At 36.3% G+C, this 14,633-nt stretch overlaps 1 protein-coding gene across 2 annotated transcripts in view; it reads right to left on the bottom strand.

The window, feature by feature from the left end:
* Positions 1-3,885: 3,885 nt before the first annotated feature.
* Positions 3,886-14,633, bottom strand: part of Scp2 (Sarcoplasmic calcium-binding protein 2) — an 86,504-nt gene continuing 75,756 nt past the window's right edge. For both annotated transcript variants that reach the window (XM_076438403.1, XM_076438404.1), the window contains exons 3-7: positions 9,524-9,576; positions 9,192-9,311; positions 8,787-8,901; positions 7,840-7,937; positions 3,886-6,765 (exon numbers count right to left, since the gene is read on the bottom strand). In XM_076438403.1, the coding sequence (XP_076294518.1) occupies positions 6,658-6,765; positions 7,840-7,937; positions 8,787-8,901; positions 9,192-9,311; positions 9,524-9,576 (494 nt within the window). In that variant the 3' untranslated portion in view covers positions 3,886-6,657. The remainder of the gene's footprint in view (positions 6,766-7,839; positions 7,938-8,786; positions 8,902-9,191; positions 9,312-9,523; positions 9,577-14,633) is intronic.

Below are 14,633 nucleotides of genomic sequence, written 5' to 3'. Positions count from 1 at the left end.
GATTGATCCGTGTTTTTCCTTAATAACTCAAAAACGAAGCCGCGGAGAACATTTTCGCAAAGGAAAAAGTTGTTTCAAATGGCTTCAGGACTCGCCCCTTTCACCACCCAGATAGTAAGTACGGCTTTGGGCACCCTGTAGAAATTCCGTATGAATTGTGCGAAATAAACAATATAAAATATTCTAACGAATATATTTAAAATTATATTGTTTAATTGGAGTATTGTAAAAATTCTGTTTTATATCTCGAGTTAATTCCCTGTAAATTGTGATCGCATAGATTATGTGAGTATATGATGGTTCAAAGATCATCAAGAGCATAGTTCAGAGATACCTTTATTCAATGAGTAACGTGCACTAGACTTTTACATAACGTCGCTCGTGCCGTTACCGACACGTTTCACAAACAGTAACACAATATCGTTTAGTACATAATTCGAGCACAAAAACAAACATTGTCATGTGCATTTCTAGCAAAAAAAAAAAATGAACACGGTTGTTTCCCCCCTGGCGAAACGTTCTGAAAACGATTTTGTACCATTTTCGTTCACTGTATTCATCTCTTTTTGTTTCGCCAATATGTATACCGTGTTGATTCTCTTCTCTCATTTGAAACGAGATCGCTATAGTAAACAACAGGTCGCATTTATCGTCGCACACTGTACAGCCAGTTTTAACAGACCGTATCTGCACTATTTACGCATTTGAATGCGTCGATGCGTGCATTTTGTTCGCAGATCTTCGTGGGCAGTGATTGATGATGAAAGCGAATACCAAAGCAGATTTAACACTATCCTGATGCGCTCCACGGTGAGTTATACGTCGCATCTAAGAAGTATCGACCTACAGTACCGCTCCTAATTATTCGAACGACTTGAACCGTTCGACAGATGAAGTATTACTTTCGATACACTAAACGACTTCACCTGGAAAGCTTACAGACTAAAGTACAATATAATAGCGCCCCAGTCAGCAAAATCTGCTCGAGCAGATTATGACCAAATTTCTGCAATCGTTTGCGAGCAAAAGGCGATCATCTTGGTGCCAAATCACGCTTGGAGCATTATTTCGTCATTATTTGCTCTGAATCTGCCGACCAAAACCTGTCGGCAGATACCGGGCCTAATGCGGAAACGGTTCGGTATTTGCTTGCAAAATTTCCTGCAAAAATTCCATGCCAAATGGAGGGCAAAACGAAGACAGACCCTATAAGATACTAAGAGCGGACCTAATTTTGCTCTGAGAGTAAATATCGAGCACAATCGGAGTAAACCTTCTTGTAGGAGGGTAAATTGAATTTTATTTAAATTTCTGAATTATATAATTTTCACTTTCATGTGCATTTTCAATAATTTTCACAAACCTTAAAACAATGACAATAACGATTTTGCCTGATTTTTATACATACTCTGAAAGCAATGTTAGGTTTGCTCTTAGTGCGAACGACCTGCCCTCTATTTGGCATGGTCAGCCCTCGTTTTGCCCACCTATTTGGCATGGAATTTTGGCATCAAACTTTGCAAGCAGATAGCGAGCCTAATGCGGAAACAGATGGGTCGGTACTTGCTTGCAAAGTTTGGTGCCAAATTCATACCAAATCATAAGCAGATTGCTTACTGGGGCCTTAATTTACTAATTTTCGTATAATTATGCTCAACATTTATCAACATGTTTCTGATCGATTCTAAAAATTTTAGCCTTCCTTGAAGTAGCATTTTGTAAATTTTTTCACTCGTTTGTGTATCATTTAGGATCAATAATTTTAATCGCGATTTGTTTTGTAAGATTTCAGAGAAAATGGCCACAGTATGATAGAAAGAGGGTTAATTATTATTCTAGTGAAGAATTGTTTATGCTAACAGTAACATGCGACATTCATACTTACCTCCCGGGTGAAGTATACAATTTCTATCGTTCGAATAATTATGGGCGGTATTGTATAGCATAATTTGAACGTCCATCTTGATTCTTATGCACAGGACGTAGACGGCCCGACTGCGGCTAGCTTATTAAATTAAATTTTATAATATTCACTTTTGGTTCGTATAGTAGAACGTTGAACGTACGAAAACCATTTTTGTGGTTGTAATTGTGCGATGAAACTGAAATTGGAATTATGTATTTAATTTTTCGATATTCAGTGTATTGTTCAATTTTTTTGGGGTACATTGTTAGTCTCGAGTATCATCATTATGCCATCATTTTTAAATGCTATATGAATCAAATAAAATGTTTAGTTTACTTAGTATACTTTTAAAGTGGAAATTGCGTAATCCAACATGTAGGTATATATTTTAGACATTATTGTTCAAAAATACATCACCTACTGACAAATAAATTGTCTTCGTAAATCTATGAATGAAATGGAATTTTATCACCGAAAAATATTCTAGCGTATCAATGTTTGTTTGCTCTGCGTGATACAGTAACAGATATTTTATCAATTAAGTTACGAAGAGCAGTAAATAAACAGTGTACAAATATGCGTCAAAAGTAAACGCGAGAGATCAATAAATAGCGTATAAATATGATTTAAATTATTTCATAATATTTGATTTAATAAATCAATAAATAGGTTATTGTTGAAAGATTTAATTATTTATACGCAACATCATTTGCATAAAAACCATTCAAATTTAACTCAGCTTATATTTTCAATAGAGTGCTATAAAATAAGGCAAAAATTCATGAAATTTGTGTCTCTCAAACAATTGTTAATAAACGATCTACAGTAAAAAATATTTTTCTTTTGGCTTCGACGGATCGACGTTCTGCTATATACTCCCCTTATCATTTATGATAGGAAGTGATTTGGAACAATTTAACGTTTATATAGATTTTCAATATATCCATAATGCATTAATATTAATAATAATATAATATAATTTTACTTAACAGTTGTTGCAGTATAACAATGTGCAAGCTGTACTTGTGATTGGTTACACAATTCGAGTAATTATTCATGGCATTAGTGATTGGCTAATCAATTTCACCAGTTGGTATTGAATTGCAATGTTTTTTGCAATTGTTGTCAACAGTAATTCTTACGCATTATTGAATCTCGATCATTGACGTATATTTTCTTCTTTTGGAACGATATTAACAAATTAACCCCTTCCTCTACAATATCGTGTCTGACTCGTGATGAAGATTCTGAACAGAGTTTAAGAAAATATGTTACTAATTTCCTTCAAACTGGAATAAAATTATGCTTTGATTTTGTTAAAGCTAGTGTTGTAAAACATGTAAGCATACAATAGATATAAATTTTCTCCGTTTTTAGACAAGTATACGAACTACAAAAAATTCCGATCACTGAAACCGTAAAATAAATCGTAGGGCAAGGGGTTAACTCTAAACCTACCAACACCGGTCAAAATGACCGGTTCCAAGTTTTTTATTTTGCAATTAGAAAAATAATAAAACTGATTTCATAAGAAATGATTGTATAGATATCTTTAGTAGTGCACGTATTACAATAGGAGCCGCACAAAGTCTAAATAAAATCAATCTTGTCATTTTTATAAGGGAACATGTACCAGTTACTTTTAAGGCTCGCTAGGTTTAGTGTTAAGAACGCGCAATTATTCGTCCGGCGAGTCAATGTTATTAATTAACAACAATAAACTTCTTCTAAAAGTATAAGCCCATCAAGGTAATTTAATTTCCTTACTCACAGATTGCCATGAACAATCACCCTGTATTTTCTAAATAAATATACATACCTGTGAGTTATAATTATGCAGGTAACGAGAAGTGTATGAGCGAAGTGTTAAAGAACTTTACATCGAGAAGCTTCGTTATTCGGTGTACCTCTGTTTGCATTATACAATAGAATACAATATACAACAACCAAAAAGTCGGAGAAATCAATTCCCTCGTGAATGCTTTCACACAATCTTCTTTTATTATACACTCAGAGTTACATGACAGACTATATTAAATCGCGACAACAACGTTATTGTTCAATAGCTCGAAGCAGAATGGTACAAACAAACCCGAACGTCCCTCGTTCGTATTTGAACATGTGGCGGGCTATACACTTCTTAAGATTCTAGAGGTCTCGAAGCAAGCAAACAAACAACGTAGAGAAAATATTCATAGCGCGAATGAGTATTCTTTTTCTTGACGCGAAAAGATAAGAAAGTCAATAGAGAACAAGCGACAGGGTCCAACGGAAGTCAACATCCACCACTGTTCGAAAATAGTATACGCATTTCCAGGGCCGCGGTAAGGAAAACTTGCGCCTAGGGCAAAACAAAAAAAAATATTCACAAAAAAAAAGTCATAAAAAAAACTTAAAGAAAACATAAGCAAGTTAACTATCCCCAACAATGAAAATTAAACAGATAAATGTCGGCGCTATCAGCGCCCCTTTCCTTAGCGCGGCCCTTGTACATTTTCGTGAAACACTGACTTTTGAAATTTCTCAATTAAAACATCGAAATCAACATTATACTTTTGCTCGAATACGGCTGCTTAATTCTCTTTCTCTTCCCCATACACGTCCACGGAAAACATACACGTTTCTGCCCGTATAATATTGTTCATCTACTTTTTATTTAAGACACATTTCTCTTGCATTGCGAATATACATATCATCTAGAAGAGTTTCATTGAAAAGTCGAGGCAACAGACAGCTAAACGATTTTTAAACTTCGAACATGCGCCGGCGCTCGATCCTCCGAGTCGACGCCGATTTTAAGATTTATATAAATCTCTCTGCAACGATCTCGAAAAAACTCTCTCTCTCTCTTTTGTTCAAATATATATAATATTTTATATTCATTTATATTCATTTAGATTTCTGTATAGGTATACGTATGTTCCTTTTTGTATTTCTCCAGTAAAACAGCGTAATGTGGAATATCTCTGTGCGAGACACACCGTTAGGGCGATATACCAAGTCAGATCTCGGTCCGAACGCAAACAACCTTTCAATTAATTAAGCCGACTTGCCTAAAACTTATCAGACACGGTGCCGATGATTACACACGAACGTCACCTTTCGCAGCACCTTTCGTCAAATCCGGGTCTAAATATGTGGCTGGTATCTCGAAACGGGGCTTGAAAACTGTTGTATCGACCTTTTTTTTAAAGCTTTTATTCCGAGTAATTAATCTGTGCTCAGGACCTAAGCGTCAGACTATGTCAGCTTCAGACTCGTTTCTTACGTCAGCGTTTATATCAGTTCTATAATTGTCCTGTATCAATTCTGAAACAGTTATAGAACCAATTATGTGACAGTTTTTGAATTCTCGTAACAATTGAACGGACAATGAACAATATTATAATACAGAAAATGAAATCATAACATACTGTAGTCACAAATTATTGTGTATGTATATCTTTTGTTCATAAGTCAATAAAATCTTATTGTGCAATAATAAAGGATATTATTTTTTAACAAGGAATCTACTAATATTGATATTGTTCAATTTTGAAAATTATAGTTAATAACATTGTTACTCAGAGTAAAATGATGTTCCTAACCTAACTCCTTGCTGTTCATCAATGAGAACAATATGGACGACATTTAAAAGAAAAGTTGGGAGAAAATACTTGACAAATTATATAGTACTTTGACGATTACTGACAACGTTAGAAACCTGAAATTAAGACTTTTATTTCTTAAACTATAGACAATTGGTAAATATTTCTTAAGCTTATCATTGATATAATTTTTCCTTGGATAAATATTAAGAGATACTACATTGTACCACATAATCGTGCAAATAGATTTTATCCGTAATAATTTTTAAGAAATGTATATAATCATTAATTTGTATCTATAGTATATTATGATTTTATTGCAAGAGTAAATTAACAAATTAACTGTACAATATTGTTACAGGAATTGGTTGTATAGCCATTTTAGCGCAGAACCTAAAAATCCTAGAACCGATACCGAGTGCTAAAAGAATTGTAATGAGAACTGATTCGGTCTGACAACGACTGTTAGATTCTTCCAGTCAGAGCGTCTGTGTAACAGGTTGAGATGCATGTTTTCAAGCTCAGTGCCGACGAAGTTTATCTGTAACTGTGAAAACGGTCCGCGGACTGGAGGGAAACGTGATTCGACTAATTAAACCCGTCGCTCCTGATCGAAAGTGAGACGGCTCGGTGCGAGGCGGGTCAACGTTCAATTACAATTCATTCTCTTACATTTAAAATACGTTACGGATACAAACATACAGTGAAGATATAGCTTTTATCGCCGGCAGCTGTCCAAGCGCGGCGCAGGGAATTTTCTGTCTGTGAGAAAATGATTAGCGTTCTCGCCCGAACGAGCGAACACCGTGTCGTCCGCCCCTGGTTTTTGAAAAAGGGGCCGACGCGAATATTTACACGCCGAAGAGGAACGAAAGTTTCCGCGTTAAATGAATCGCCGGGCGACCGACTCGACAATGGGACCGAAAATTAATTGTCTGCCTTCCTATCGGATTTCCTTCTCTTGTGTTTCCTCCCTCTCTCTCTCTTCCTTTTTTCATTCCATCCCCTCCCCTTTCTTTTATTTCGTTGTCAAACAAGAAGAACTTTCGACTGGGCCGTTCCGTGAGCCGGGCGAATTGACCACGAGAAATCAGAGACATGGACGATACAATACGACGCAAGGAAACGGTGAGATACGTCTCTCAGCTCCGCAGGGACAACGAGTTAGAACGAGGTTTTCCCGAAAATAAAGTTTCCCGGTGTGGTCGGCTCGTCCGAGGAGAAATATTGCTTCCAGAGGTTGGTGAATTTCTCCCAGGTTATTTCCTGACCCTATGCAAATAGAAATCGTGCGGTAAAATTAGTGGTTTTGTTGTGGCGGACGGCTGTCGTCACCGCGGGGGTACAGGACTATTGAATACAGAGTCGCCAGATCAGGAGAATTTACTTGATGGGACAAAATTACCCTTTCTCTGACAGTACCGAATCAGTCACGTGACCGAGCCGTGGTGGAAGCGTGGGGATACAGCGCCGTAGAAGGGGAAGGTAGAGTGGGGAGACAACTTTTAATCTGTGGCCAAAATCAATGGCCACTTTTTAATTCGGTGCTTTGAATCGGTTTGGTAAAAGTACTTGTAATTATACAGATAATTATGCACATATTTACGAATAATTTAAGATAAAAAAATTTGTTAGAATGTTGGAAATTGTTGTAGTTATGCAGAGATGAAGGTAGCCCTGCTGTAGGGCACAGGTTTGATTGGTTTGACTCGGTTTTGTGAAAGTACTAATTTTTGCAGATAATCGTGCACACATTTGCGATTAATTCAGGGTAAAAGAATTGTCAGGATGTTGGAAATTGTTTAAAATTGTGCAGCGATGAATATAGAGCATTCTGCATCCTTATAACATCGACTAACAAGGGCGTACTAACGGGCGTATGACGGTGAAACTTGATCTAATCATAAGTCAGGCTATCACTTACACATTTCAATCGAAGAAAAATTCACAGAGGATGTAAGAGCGGAAAATGTATTCAGCGAACTTCTCTTTTTCACACTTTATACAAACATTACTAGACAAAATGATAGGACGTTTGGTATGTGTAAATGTTTCGTACAGTTAAAAGAAGAAATTGTACATTTTACACGCCCTAGATATTGGATGTATCCTCTAAATTGAGCATATTAAGTTTCAAGTTTGTACGATACAGAGGAAGGATAAAGGAAAAACATGTGCTGAGCTTGGTCTCGAATATACGTTCAGTCTTGTAACTTCCGTAATTATTTGAACGAAACCTTTTCCAAGTGAACCCTATTCATAGAGAATGAGGCCTTCAAAATTAGAAATTCAATTTGTTGTCGTTTCAATAGTGCTGTACCCCCGTGAACGCATTTTGCCACTTACAACTCCCAATTTTTTGAAAGCCTCTCTAGCCTCGGGTTCCGCGATGCCGTGGTATCTGCAGACGTTACAGAACTCGTTCTCATCGATGGATTTATCACCTAATGGACATTAGCGATAGATCTCTTTAATCGGTGACCACCTCAGTTGACCTAGAAGCCGCTCCAGTGTCTTCCAAGGGAAGCTCGCTGGATGTTAAATTACAGTAATGCCTCGATAACTGTCACGTTTCATCCCCACTACCTGTTAAGGTCTTCGGCGAAGAGCAGTTGTCATTTGACTAAAAATGTTTCTTACTCTTTCTCTTCAAATTCTTGATATGAAATAAATTTTATTCAGTTATGATTTGCGGATAACGTTAATTAATGCATTCATTATTTGAGTCGTTCATTGACCACAGCTGTTACTATAAATAACCAAATAATGATTAATTATGTATACGTCATTTTCATTATAAAGTGATGCGCGAATAATGCTCAACCATGGAAGATCTGCCACGGATTCGTGTCACGTCAAGCCCCCGAATTTACGACAGTTATCGAGGCATTGTTGGAGTTTTAAAACGATGGTGTTACAAGTTAGGAGATTTTAAAAATGAAGAAGACGTTGCCCACAAATATTGCAACTTCATTCGGCAATTCTCCATTTAATATTATTCTGTTTACAATTCCATTTTGTTTAGAAGCTAAAGATTATTGCCACTAGTTTTATTTAATCTCTCCATTAAATTTATAGATCTATTGTAAGTGATATTGTCAGTTATCGTTCAGACAGTAATGCTCTTCTAGTTGCATAAAACCGCGGTTACATAAAACTTTTGCAGCTTCAAACGTTCTTACACAAGCGTTACGTTGCCATGAAAAATACATAACGTAACCTTCAATCTTATACTACTAATCATAACGATACTATCTTACAGTTTCGAGGAATGGAGAACAAAGCACACTTACCAGATACGTCAAACAGCTGGAACATCAGAGCCATGTATGTTTCCTGCCATTCGGATGGGTTCGACGGATTGTTCGCATACTCTTCCCATAGTGAGTACCATTCGTCTCGACTAACCTGCAAAATGTTAGATAAACAGTAAAACAACCGAACAAACACGTAACTCAAATATCTTTGTAGTATAAAGTACAGTTAATTTTCAGAAAGTTATACGCATTCCTAATTATGAAAAAAATGGATGAGCAGGAAACAAAATTGTAAAATCATTCGAATAATTAAAGAATATTTTTAATTTATTCTCGAATTACTAAAATTATTGGAGAAAGAAATAGAAAAATTTCCATTTCGTTCACTAGTCTCAATTCTTTGATTAAGTAAATAGAGATTGCAATTTTGTAATTGTTTACCTGGCCATCCTGATCTGCGTCGGCCCCTTGTCTCAATCCATCCCACATTTTGAGCAAATTGTCCTTTGTGCTTTGAACTTTAGGGTTGTCCGCAGTCCAGCCCCTGCACTCACTGATTCGCTAAAATTTGAAACAGCATAAATTTTAGTACACACATTCGTACACACGACTTCACCGATAAAATTCCAAATTTATTTTCAAAGAAAGAATTACTTAATTTCCTTGCCGGTAGTGTATAATATTATTAATATAAATGTCACTACTTCAATTAAGTATCTTTTCTAATTCCAAAAAGAGTTTCGATCATATTAATCATTAAAAGAGATATTTACTTGCACGGCGAGGTCTAGATCCTTCTTATCGATCGCGCCACTTTGATTGCAATCTGAAAAAACAACACGACACAGTTGATAGGTAAGTACACAGAATAAATTGTTATTTCTTAAATAATACTAGAACGTGTGCTTTAATGCTTAATGCAGTTGGATAGATATCAAATGTACAATATATTTATTCGTATTAACATTTAATTAGTGTGTTGTACAGGGTGTAAAGAAATTATGTTAAGAAATGTGTCGCAAAATTAACCTTGACCTTGAGTTATGTACAAGGTCAAAAGGTCAATAATTTTTTTCAATGTTTTTCTGCATATATGGTAATGGCATGACTTTGAAGAGAAACTTCAACCCTCAAACTTGAATTTAATTTCATACTTAATCATTTATTCCAGTGCATTTATTGTTTGATATTATTCAAATTGCACGAAAAATATCTGAGATATAAAATCAGGTATTTAGATTGCTACCTTTAAATGAACCACCCTGTATGAATATGTTAAAACCTGTTACTATAGCATTGTAACCCTGTGAAACCATTTTAAGAGGCAAGGGAGCCAAGACTTTCAGAACTCGGTATGAATTCAATAACTTGTTTCCGACGTAAACATTTGCTCGATGCTAGTGCATTACTGCCATCAAAAATGGACTCCACGTAGTATACCAGAATACACTTTGTTATTCCAGTCAGAGCTTTTTACGTTTAAATGTACATTGATTTCTTCGTGTCTGGCAGCCTTCGAAATATTTCATAAGCTCTTCATTTTGAAATATTCAGATTGCCAGATCTCTCTTCTGTCGAATATGAATCCAATCTTTAATACGTTAAACTCTGGAATACTTTATCGGATCAACTAGGTCGATCTCGATTTTGAAGGGGGCAGCGTTAATTTTGCTTCGGAGCTAAAACAATTTCCTACCTGCGAAGCTTTTTTGCCGATAACAATTTAAGCTCGGTGCAATACAAATTGCTACGAAAACATTTCAAGCTTCCCGTGTGTTGATCTGGTGCTTCGGCAAACGGTGTATAAACAATACAACTTTTTTCATCGCATGGCAATATATTTTTAATTAAAAGCATTTTTCGGATCAAGCGTGAGGTAGAAATCATTTCGAAATATTTGATACAATAAATTAACGAATGGTTGTTATACTGTTACGTGGAGATATAGCTGTATTAAATTCGATTAAATTTTCTGTTATTACTTTTTAAAATTTGTATGATCTGTAATTGCATACAAGTCTTATTGAACATAAACAAATAATTCCTTTTGCATGAATTCGAGTCATCAGGAAGAAAGAAAATCTAAGTGGAAGGTGATGTGGACTTAGTAAATGCTGATTGAGATGCTGGCATAAAAATAAACAAAGGTATAATATTAGTTTGGCAACTAAATTCGCGACCTTTTGTTTCGTAATTCTTTCAGTGACCATTCCTTTTGAACTAGTATATCATTGCAAAGCTCTGAATTTTGCGATTTATTTGATATAAAATACTCGTGCTTAAAAAATATATATAAATGATTTTGTTTCATAAAATGTGGAGGTCGCGAACTTAGTTGCCAACCTAATAGTAAGTAAAATAGTGTAGCAGTACAATATAAAATATTTTGCTTTTAGGTGTCATGGTTTCCACGACCACGTATCAATTTTCCTATTGATGAGAGGCTGGAGACATTTTACACGTTTCACAGATACCCAATTTATCTACGTCCTTTGTCTAAGTTTAAAAAATGCAGATTTGTTAACGTTGATGACTAAATGGTATTTAATTTCACACGATCTTTCATCTCTCAACTGCGGGATGTTTTATTTCCAAAAATGTGTAAACCCTGCGCAGCCTACTTAAAATGATCCACTTCGAGCACACCTGCTGTGTGACTTACTGTAATTGAAATTCCGGGAGGCATGCCGGCAGAGCGAATCCGTTGCCAAATACCCACTAATCAGACTCGCATCTATCAATTTCACGCGAATATATGAGAGCAGCATAACATCAGTTCCGGACATCCTCGCCAATCCAGAAATTGAGGAGACAATACTAGGTGAGAAAGAGGTGGGTGGAGATTTGGCACGGGACCAAAGGAACCGGAGATAAAACGTGGAGCGTTTAACATTACATCAAGCCGGTGTCAGGTCCATCATCGCATTAAGTTTACGAAGCGATCGAGTTAGCATTTATACCGCGTTCCCGGGGCTATTAGGCTCGCCAGGTTAGACGTTAGGTTATCGTCACGTAGAACCTGTAATAAACGATCAGGCTGATCTGCGCAAAGCTTGTACATTTTATTGTTTTATAATGGAAGTGTTCATGTTGAAGTAACAGATAACCAACGATACAAGCCTCGAGAACCAAACGTTAAATCCAGAGTTTCTAATAAGTCATGATATGGGAATCGTTAGTGTGCAACGAACCTGGATTCTGTGTAATCAACGAGGTTCTACTGTACTATTCAAGGGGCTCACATCCCTACTCTTCTCTCCTAGGCAAAGGAGAGCTGCCCCCTCTACTTGGCTGCTGAACGGAGGTGGAAGAGTGGGTTATCATACCCTCTGGCACACGGATTAGGTCGGAAGTTCTCTTCCATAGTGGGAGAACCGTCGCATTGGGAGTGAGGGTTCTTTGGCTTCCGACGGAAAAGAAGTTCGTCATCCCTGCCACACTCCCTCACAACCTTCGTCATTCCTTTCTCACCGCTTCAGAAAAATCGTTGAAGTTTCAATTGAGGATATCGCAATTATTTTTGCACCAATCTAATTATTAGACTGCGGATCTTTACGCAAAATAAAAATTGTCTGTATTGATTGCGAGGAATAGAAACCAAACAGAATGTTATTTCTTCCCTTAATAACTTGAATATATAGATGGGAAATCATAATACACACCTTCAATTTTTAAAATTTTCCTACAATTTTGAATTTCCTCTACACAATTTTACTATAAATGCATAAAGATCTGCAAAATAACACGTTATGAAATAAACTAATTCATTCTTCATAACTTTTGCAAGAGGTGCAGAAATGATCTATTTTCATAACACTGTTTTATGCATTTATGATAAAAATGGGTACGTACAATTTGAAGCAGTTATATTTAAAATATTTAAGGACATCAATGTATTAACTTCAGCTTAATATGATACTTAAAAAAAACAACTGTGTCTTGCAATCGATACAAATATTTTTTATCCGCAGTCTACATATTAGTTTACCTACATTTTAAGAAAATATTCAAGCGAATTTAAGTTATGAATCAAATTTTAGGAAGAAATATGAAACCGAAGAGCCACGTAACCAGCCCTGCCTCTGGCTTTTGCCGCAGCCCTGATATAAACGCTGCCTCGCACCGAATCCATCGGTGATCATCGGCGCAAAACTGTTCGGCGCGGTGTCCCGCGTTTTGCCGCGGTGCTACCGCGTCGAAAGGACTCGATAGCACGTAGGCAAAACACGTGACAAGGAATCGATGTAATGAAATATGGCCGGAGTGCATGTGTGCGGCCTGTGGGCCAGGGGAATGGAATTTTGGCGGCCGTCCAAAGGGAGGCCGCGGCGCAAGATATCACGGCAGAAACCCGCGGAAAAGACGAGTATCTGTCGATCGTGCTATTCATCGTTCACCGGCGCGGCGTGGCTCTGTCGCCATTTGAATCCGACGTCATTAGTTTTTGCAAGTCGTCCCAATTTCGAGCTTCGTGGCACAACTTCTCGGCTTCTTTTCGGCGTCGACCATCTTTCAGACCCAGGATCCATAGACCTTTCTCCCTGTTTATTAATTCCATTATGTCCCTCGCCAGGGCTCCGTCATCTTGCTCCCTCTGATCAGTTCTGATATCTTATTCCATGTAATACCTAAGCTTTTCATCAGACACCGGTCCCCGGGGATTAATTTATCGAACGGCGTTGATATTAATTCGGCGGCTTTTCGTTGAATCAATTACAAAACCATTTTCTATGCAAATATTTTTTTTTTGTGATCTTGAAGAGACCGATCAAGTATTGTGTACCTTATCACAACGGATGGCATAGTTTTCCAGCAATACCTGCTTATGTATTTCACTTCCTTACGTTAGCTATATTCATTAACACTAAACGTACCACTACCGGTCAAAATGACCGGTTCCAGATCTATTATTTTACAATTATTGAAATAATAAAAGTGATTTTATAAGAATTGATTGTATAAATATCTTTAGTAGAGCATGTATCATAATAGGAGCCGGACAAAGTCTAAATAAAATCAATCTAGTCATTTTTATAAGCGAACATGTGTGTACCACTTACTTTTAAGGCTCGGTTAGTGTTAATAATGATACAATCACATGGTATACAACAATTGTGGTATCTTTGAACTACCTTAAATGGGTATATGGGTCAATAAAGCTGCATCAATATACATCAATATAATTGAATTGTATGATGCAGCAAGTTCTAAAATGAAAGAGAGACAATATTCTAGTTAATACTAGTTAATAATAGTTAATACACATTTTTCCATATAATAAGAGCAAAATAAATAATTGTTACGACCAAAAATAGTGATCTTGATACTGAAGAGATAATGTCATTCTTGAAGATGAATAGACTTGAGGGCACACCCTAGGGTGACATGCATTATCCGGAAAATTATGACGGCAGAAAGCTATCATATATGGATATAGCATATAGCATTCGTTGTGATACTGTTAGCAATGACTTGTAAATAAACCTTTGGGTATGGCAAATTAAATTTTTAAGGTTAATATACATTTTTACAATTATTGGAAGCAAAAGAAATAATTGTTACCACCAAAAATAATGATCTGGAAGACATAAAATGTCATTTATAAAAACAAATAGACACGAAGACTCGCTCTAGGATGACATGTTTTACAAAGTAAAATTATATATGAAAGCTAATTGAATTTTTCAGGTTAATGTACACTGTTACAATTAATGGAAGCAAAAGAAATAATTGTTACCACCAAAAATAATGATCTTGAAGACATAAAATGTCATTCATAAAAACAAATAGACACGAAGACTCGCTCTAGGGTGACATGTGTTACACAGTAAAATTACGAGGTCTATCATATTTGGACATATCATTCGTCGTGATACTGTTAGC

The sequence above is a fragment of the Lasioglossum baleicum genome, chromosome 14 (genome assembly GCF_051020765.1).
Source record: "Lasioglossum baleicum chromosome 14, iyLasBale1, whole genome shotgun sequence".
In the NCBI taxonomy this organism is placed as follows: domain Eukaryota; kingdom Metazoa; phylum Arthropoda; class Insecta; order Hymenoptera; family Halictidae; genus Lasioglossum; species Lasioglossum baleicum.
Note: the sequence above shows the minus strand (reverse complement) of the source record. Positions and strands in the feature narration are given on the sequence as shown.